Source organism: Vitis vinifera, chromosome 8, assembly GCF_030704535.1.
Source record: "Vitis vinifera cultivar Pinot Noir 40024 chromosome 8, ASM3070453v1".
Lineage (NCBI taxonomy): Eukaryota > Viridiplantae > Streptophyta > Magnoliopsida > Vitales > Vitaceae > Vitis > Vitis vinifera.
In genome coordinates, this window is record NC_081812.1 from 17,645,109 (window position 1) to 17,653,986 (window position 8,878).

The 8,878-nt window shown below is 37.6% G+C and overlaps 1 protein-coding gene across 1 annotated transcript; it reads right to left on the reverse strand.

The window, feature by feature from the left end:
• Positions 1-1,098: 1,098 nt before the first annotated feature.
• LOC100254493 (protein SMAX1-LIKE 3) lies at positions 1,099-4,982 on the reverse strand. Its single transcript, XM_010655847.3, has 3 exons — positions 3,243-4,982; positions 2,599-2,836; positions 1,099-2,500 (listed from the first exon to the last, which is right to left on the reverse strand). The coding sequence occupies exons 1-3, from the start codon at positions 4,424-4,426 to the stop codon at positions 1,364-1,366; spliced, it is 2,559 nt and encodes an 852-aa protein (XP_010654149.1). The 5' UTR covers positions 4,427-4,982; the 3' UTR covers positions 1,099-1,363.
• Between the last annotated feature and the right edge of the window lie 3,896 nt (positions 4,983-8,878).

An 8,878-nucleotide genomic window follows, 5' to 3' on the forward strand; every position in this document is an offset into this window, starting at 1 on the left:
TGTGTTATACATGATATCTAAATGTAAATAAGTTGAATATGATGTCCAAACATATACAAAAGTTGTTAACACAACCGCTAAACTATTCGAGCATAATGCAAAGGTGATTGATTTCGAATCAATAAGGGTAGAATGTTTGATCAAAGGTCAATATAGTAGATATCAAATATACACGAATATTGTATTTTGTACAATAAAGGTATCTTTGACATATGATAAATGAATGTGTGAATGAGATAAATTAACTTATATCTAAAAAAATTTAATGTCTCACACATATCTTGTACTTGTACTATATTCGTTTTGTATATGTAGTACAATTGTTTTAAACATAACTTATACTTGCATAAAAATTATTTTGATGCGCAATACATGAACAATGAGATGGATTAAGGATATACAACGTTATTATTATTGTGATCATCATCATTATCATTATCATTTTTATTCTTATTATTATAATAATAGATATACAACGTTCTTATAAAAATTTATGACATTGATGAGGTATGTACTAATAGCTAGGCTATATTTACATTATAAATGTATTTAATCTTGGGGCATATTAATATTTATGTAGTTTTAATAATAAATACATATTTGTAATAATACATCAAATAATCATACTACTATTAAATAATAATATTAATATTAAAAATAGTAATGTGCATGGTACATGTCCCATGGTCGTGCTACAAAATACTAGAAAGTTCAAAAATAAAATGTCTTTTTAAAAATCTTTTTTACTAATCATGAACTTCATACTATTTATAAAGTTTGAAATCCCCTCGCCTCAATTATATCACTTTCTACTACCTTATGCTACTATTCTCCGGGTCACTTTTCACACTTCTTAATAATAATAATAATAATAATAATAATAATACTTAATTATTATTATTATTATTATTATTATATTTGGCATTGTCAAATTTTCACAGTGAATCGGCTGCCCTTACGAATTTGTGGTGAGCACTTTTATCGTTGGAATTGATTCCATGCATGAATTTGAAGGAACACAGCATGAATGGAATCCTAAATATATATAAAGAATTAGAAGGGGCGGAAAGAAGACATCTCCTTGTGGAAAACCCAAAATAAAATAAAGTAAATGCTATTGCTGAACCAGCGAGAAAGCCAAAGAGAAGAAAAGTGATGGAAATCTATGACCTATTACAGGAAGATGGTTGATAATATACATGTGGTTTTACATAAATTAAGTGGGCAACTCCTTTTCTTTCATCTCCATCTCCATCTCCATCTCCATCCCTTTGGAATGTCTGAGAATCCAAAGACAAGTTCCACAAAGTGATTCTCAAACAAAAAAACCACCTGAGAACATAACTACATTAAAAAAGAAAAGTTATAACTCCTGAATTTTGAAAGTAATCCTTCTATCCACTGATTCAAGAAGTCCGATGTCGTCGATTGATTCATCCTCAACGCCGTCATCATCAATGCAAATATTCAAATCCAAAGACACACATGGGCTTATCTCCTCACCCCCACCTCCACCTTTCTCCTCTTCGAACTCATCTGATTTTTGTTTGATTGGAGGTGAGCAGGCTCTAGACCTCGAGCTGAAGCTTTCACAGCTCAAAATGATGATTGCGTCGCTCAGGCTGATTTCTTCTCCATTCGAATTGGTTATTCTTCCTCTTTCTGTGGCCCTTTTGATACCCATTTGGGAGCAGTAATCCGCTTGCTCCACATCTTCCGCTAAGAATACCCGGTGTGGATTACTGCCCACTGCCTCAGCGAACCTCTCGATGTAACTGCAGCTTTGCTCATCTCTTGATCTCTTATTTCGGAGATCTTCTGTTGAATCCGCCCTTGTAGATGAGAAGCTGCTCAGAGCAATTGAAACGAAGTTGTTCTGGGAGCCGAAAACAAGTCTAGCCAATTCTCTCGCAATCTTCTCTTTAGCATCCATATCAACGCCTTGGAAGAAAAACCATGTTTCTTCTTTGGTCTCGCTATTTTTGACCTTTCCTTTGCGTCTTACCATTCCAGACCTGCATTGTAAGATCGTGCTAGCGATGTCAGGAATTATATCTTTCTGCCATGGGACCTTTTTCTCCAATGCATTGCATAGAGTGTTCAGGTTCTCAGCGTTGAGCTCCTTGAACCTTTGAACGTACTCCATTTCCATGACATCGCTTGAAGAGGCCGAATTAGGGGTAGAATTAGGGTTCGACGCATATTTGCGATCAGAATGCTCCGGAATGTACATTCTCAAACTGGGTTCATAGGTTTTGTTAAGAGCTTCGGAAACCCAGAAATGATTGTCTCTCCAGGACTGTTTGTGTTCAACCACTGGCCAACCTTGGTGGGTCTGGTGCAAATTAGGATATTGCTGGTCATATGAAAAGCCAGAAGTAGAGGAAGAAGGTGAAAGAGAAGAGAATGTTAGGGTTTTCTCAGATGAGTGGGGTTGTTTGTGGGCAGAACTGCAAATAGAATTCCATTTTTTGCAGAGATCTCTGACTGCTACACAGTCCTGGTAAAGAGGAGCATACGAGGGAAAAGTAAGTTTTTGAAATTGTATAAATATCACAAGTTTTCTTCTGAGATGTAGAAAGTTGAGACGATTATAACCTGATCATTACGGGAAAGTTTTTTGTTCTCATCTTTGTACTGTTGGAGCCATGTTGGAAGGGTTGAAGTTGTGGAATCACTGTTACAAGTGCTGGTTGGTATGCTTCGAGCTTCATTCTCGAAATTGGCTGAGCAATCAGCGCAGCAAGTAAGCTGCTTCTCCGCTCCACCTTCAAGCATAAGCCAATTACTGGTCCCACTTCCAGCCTTTTTGCTACTGAACTGACTTTGTAGATCACTGAATACAAAGAAAGAAAAATGAAGCTGATAAGAATAACTTAAACTTGCAAACCTTCCATCTAAGAAAGAATCATTGAGGAAAAGCACACAAAAAAGCGAGAACCAAAAAGGAAAAGAAAGTGAGAATTAAGAACCCGATTGTGCTCTTTCCATTCCTTTTTCTTTCCTTCACAAACAAAGTTTGAAGCACCAGAAAATCAATTCGGGAAAATTAATTCCAAAAAGAAAAAAACGAGGAAAAGAAAAACTTTATTATCATTTTTTTTTTTTCAATTATTCAACAAGAAAGTTATGGAAATTTAACAGGAGCCCTAATTTAGTTGCAAAAAAATTTGGAAAGACAATAAATAGAAAGAAATTAAGAAAGCCATACAGATTAATATGAGACTTAAACAACTACTTACCTGTCAGGCATGAGACTCAAGGCCAAGCTGCTTGCAGGAATTGTAAGAGGATGTAGACTCCAAATAGTCTCCAGCGATGGATGGCCAGTTCTACATCTCGAGTAAGTTTGGAAAGTTGCGATTCCCATGAGCCAAAACCTTCCGTTCTCCCCAAATCCACAAACCAATTTCCCAAGCTCCATGATCATGTGCTCCACGGGACAATAATAGTTCCTCCCTTGCTCACTAGAACTAGCTCTATAATCCGTAGTCCATTTAAGATCTTCCAAATACAAAATAACCCCTCTTCCCACGCAACTCTTCACAAGGCTCTTGAGCTCCCCGAGCTTCTGTTCGACCTCTTCTCTGGAGTGATGTCCAAAAGAGAAGAGAGGAAGGCTTATAAGCTTAACATCTCTCAAAGCCTCTGGAACATCTCCCTTGTCAACTTTGTCCATCACCCCTCTAACTACACCCTCGATAGTCGCCAGACACTCTCCAACAATCACAGTATTTTTCCTCCTTTTATTCATCAGATTCTCTATTACACTCATCACATCCTCATTCCTGACTGGATCTGGCACCGTTGGTTTGCCTAGCTTTACTCCAATTTGACCCATGGGAGGAGACTGGGACAGGACTAGAAGGTTACTTTCCTTGGACTTACTACTCACGGATGGAGCTTGAGAGCAGATTTCCAAGGAGACAGCTTGCTCTACATTGCTTTTCACTTGGGTACTGGAGAACCCAGCTTCTCTCATGACTCTACTCACACTAGGATCATCTAAAATAGAGATTATGAGCTGCTCTAGCTCTATTTTAACTGCTAGAAGAGGTTGCTGCTGGTTCTCAATAGAGCCGCGTCGCTGATGGGCCTGAGCTCGCTTGAAGGCAGCAACCAATGCGTTGGAGATGGAAGGATGTTGGGAATGAGGACCCAGCATGGGACTGGATGTGGAGGCTGGAAGGCGGTTGAGGGCAACGTTGAAGCAAAGTTCTAGGGCTTTGCACTGGAGGGGGTGGGAGTGGGATTGAAGACAAGCGGTTCGGAGCAGGCCGTTTGTAGCGGCGAGCATGGTGTTGGCTACATGTAGAGGAGTGACTTGGGCATGTCCACGCCGCCTAGCAAGGGTTACTGCTTGTTTCACCACGCCGGCCGCCTCCGCAGTTAGAGCCTGTTGCACTGTACAACCTCCGGCTCTCATCTTCTCTTCTCAAGTTAATTATTCTAGAGAAGAGATTACAACGGGTGAAGAACAATTTAAAACGATACAATCAAGGAAGATTTTGTGGAGGGAGATGTCAGATTCATGGGTATTGCGTGAATTGTGAATTGGGAGAAGACAAGGGATGGGGTTGTATTGCTTGCTTTGGATCGAAAAGAAAAGATAATGAAAGGAAACAGGCTCAGTGCTGGATCACTAGGGTGAGAGAGTGGAGAGAGTGTAAGTGATGAAGCGACTTATGTATGATACTATGCAGTGTATAGTGACATGGAACTTGTTATCTTGTTCTAGATCAGAGTTTTGGCGTTGCAGGGAGAGAAGCTTATGAAATTTATGGAAGGTGGGCTGTGCTTTTCTTGTAGGTGAGGTAAAATTTGGGGTCCAAAGTCGATTTGGTAGTGGAAAGTGGAATGCATGTGCTGACAAGCAGGACGAATGCACCAGTATCAAAGGCAACTCAGCTTTGCTCTCTCTCCTCTCTCCTCTCTCCTTTCTCTACAAAATTTGATAAAGATATGGCATTTGGAAGTGGGTCTCTCTCTTTTATGCAAGTATTGATTAAATATTTTTAAGGTATTAACCCAGAAATCAACATCCTCTGTCTGAGCTGTCTCCTATGTCTTTAAGAATATTTTGACATAATCTCACTTTTAACCTTGAAACGCGACCCTTCCCATTCTAAATCTCACAGTAATAAGAGTAAAAGGCAAAAGGAATTAGGGAAATGGGAGAGCACTCTCTTGAGCAAAAAACAAAAATTGAACAATTCAATAGACTTTCCAAAAAGAAATGAAAAAAAAAATCATTTTTCCTCACATAAAATAACAGCAAAAGGAGGAGAGATTCGAATTTTAACCGGGCAAGAGAGCACCCTACAAAACCAAATATGATGTGGACTCAGAATGAAGTTAAATTGGTGGCGCCATCGCATACCAAGCATACGAAAGAGAGAAAGGGGGAGGGAGAGAGAGGCGGTCACTTTTTTCTCCTTCCGCAAATTTCGAGGGCCTGCAAAAAGAGAGGAGAGGGGGCTACTGTCTGTCTGAAGGAATCGGGAACTGTGTACGATTTTCTTCCGGACTCAAAGACAAGGAATAAAGGGCTTCGATTTAGTTATGGATTACATATACTTGACGCTCTTTGAATGCATGGGGATTAAGAACTCCTCATCAGCATTCCTCTCCCTCCTCCCATTATTTCATAAAGTTGAAGCTTTTGGACCCCCCCTTCATTAAAATATAGACAAACAAACAAATCTTCAAGAGAAAACCCAACTGATAACGAACTCCCAGGAAGAGGTTTTTGGGCTTTGGTTCACTAGGGTTATTCGTATCATTCTACCTTAAAAGCCATAATGTGATTGTAAAAGCTATGTTCTAGTACCTAAGGTGCAATTTAGGCCACAAACAAAGAGTTTTTTTTGTTTTTTTTTGTTTTCCAGAATGATCCAAATGTACTCATTTAATCATTATCCACTTTGTCATACACACAATGATCAGAGAAATACTCTACAGTTTGACAAAATTATATATTTGGGCACAGATTTAATTTAATTACAATAAAATTCTTAGTATTGATTAACAATTTGACATCATTTATTGAAAAATCTCAATGACCAATGCCTTACATTGACCACTAGTTAGGCACTTACTAAACAAGAGCTGCAGCATGTGACACACGTCCCATTGTTGGACCCTGCAGGCTGGTGTGTATATGTATGGAGGACCATGTTGACTGGTTATGGGATCCTTTCTCCTTATTGTAATGCGTGTAGAATATTCACATCCATAGGAGGGCTAGTTATTATAACTACTGTCCTCATCACGTACATGGGGAGGTGACACTAAAATATAAATTAGCTTACTGATGTACAAGATGAATATTGTACAATCCAACCATCCTTTTGTCGAGTTGGTTTAAGGAGGCATCGAGGGACCTTATATTACTTCAAGATATTTAACAGTTGAGCTAGCCAAACTAGCTAGCTAGAGCGTAAGATAAAAGGTTGGGAGAAAGATTTCCTTTTTTTTTTTCGACCATTCAATGTCATTACTACAAAGTCCATGAACCACTGCCGTCTTGTTCCATCCCATATTTCCAACTGCATTGAACCACTGAAATTTTTTTGTGACTGCATGGACCCTCTCTCAAGGCCTCTATTCTTAAAATCCAAAATTGCTTATATTACGTTTCATAGCATAGAGTTGGATTACATATTTTGTTTCTCCTCTCCACTATCTTTCCTAATTATTCTCTGCCATCCCATGAGAATTAATCACACCTTATAAATTAATTTAAGGAGATTATTTAACCACCAGTGGGATCTTAAGATACAATAAAGAACTGATGGTGATAAGTACTAATTAATTGAAATGAGGGTCCCATTCAAAATCATATTCAACCAAAAATGAGGCATTCAAAGGAGATATACCATATAGTGCTACAAAATTAAACAAGATTAATTGTGAGATCCTCAGAATAGAACTTCTTCTTGTTCTACTTCTGGGCTCAGCCGCGCCTAGGGGGGAGATTGTGGCTGATTTTGCATTTGTTGTGGCCCATGTTAGGTTAGTGGCGTTATTCCTCAGCGTGCTATTGCATAGAAAGAAGAGCTATACCACTATCCATCTTGTCTAAGTGTACAAATATATATATATATATATATACAACACAAAATCATATAAACAATTGAAAACATATTTTCCTCACACAAAAAACGAGAGATCTCCCTTTCATTCCTCAATCATCTTCGACTTTTACTTGTTTTCCACAAGACCCATGACAAATCAATGTTTACTGGTGATACTTTCAGTCTTAATGTGTGTCTCTTTGGAGGAAAAGTGGTTTTAAAAGGAAACAAAATGTTAAAAGACATCATAAGAAAGAGAAGGGGGAGAGAGAAAAATATACCAATCATAGAAGAAAGATAGTGAAGGAAACTAGAGAAAATGTTCAAGGCTACCAGTCGTGAGATCAATAATAGTGTACAGACCCCAACATTCATGAGAATGTTTTCTTAAGAGGGAGCCCGAAAAGGAATTAGCGTGTCCAATGATATGACATGACACGACACAAGGGCTTGTCATCCCTGGGGATGTTCCCAACTGTTTGCCCTTTGTTTATATACACAGGTCTTCTTTCTCCACTGCATCCAGCAATTGCTGTTTAATCTGAAAAGTGTCTCTTATCATTCGTTTTAGAACTATCATTCCCAACTCCTGGCAACCATTAATCTTGCCAGTTTTTAGCCCATAGTCCAGGGTTTTAGTCCTAGCCGCCTAAAACCCTATTAATTTATATATTTTTAAAACACTGCTAGGATATAAAAAAGGTATAATTCAACATATTTTTAAAGAAAAAGATTTCTCAAACTCATATGATGGATTTATACTTGAATCAAAACCAAATGAACTTTTCTAATGATGGAAAAACCTAATCAATCTAACTTATTTAAGATCAATTTAATTTAGTTTAGATAATGGGTTGAATGAATGCTAATTTAAGTTTTAAATTTAATTGGTATTTTAAACCAATTTGAGTTTAAGGTTCTAAATATATTTTAAATTTTTAATTCAAAATATAATGAATGCATTTAAAAATTATTTGACCATATGACCTAACAACAATAAATTAATTTAAATAAAGTTTATATATATATATATAAAAAGGAAAAATCATCCAAAGTAGATAAAGTTTTTGGTTGGTTTTCATTGATTAGAAGATAAGGAAATAAAAAATTGAACCGATTTTAATTGGATTGTATTATTTCTATCCATTATTATATTCAAAAAATACTTCGACTTATAGCCACTTTGAAAATTTAAGATAAGGAGAATGTTGATTGGCTTATTAAATTCTCCAATAAGGTATAATCTGATTTTTTCAAAAAAATGACATTCCTTGTGACGGAGAAGTAATCAACGGCAGAGTTGAATAAAATAATCGAATATTATTCTCTGAAGAATCTAGCAAAGCGCCGACTACTGGTCTACAAACATGGCAGTTGGCCGCGCGTGGTGGGCACGGGAGAAGAAATTGAGATTTAGATAGCAGGGAAGGGGGGTCCCGAACTGTACCGCCATCTCAAGTAACCGGTAACTCCCAAGAGCTACTTCTTTCTTGGTCACCAGTCAAAAAGCTTCTATCTTTGCTGGCCTAAAAAGACATACAAAGGGCACCAAATAATTTGAATGCAAAGCATACTGCAACGCTAGAAAAGGAGTGTTTGAATGAAAGAAAGGAATATATACAGTATCCTCGATCACTTCTGTGATCAATAATACCAATAACGGTTAGCAGGCTTAAACAAGCCTTTAAGAAAAGGAGGGGATAACAGTAGTTAGTTGGAACTTGGAATTACAATCAGAGAGTGAGGGAGGGCACCGGGTGTCAAATCGAAAGTAAGGGGTTATCTTTTTCCTGCTTTCACTA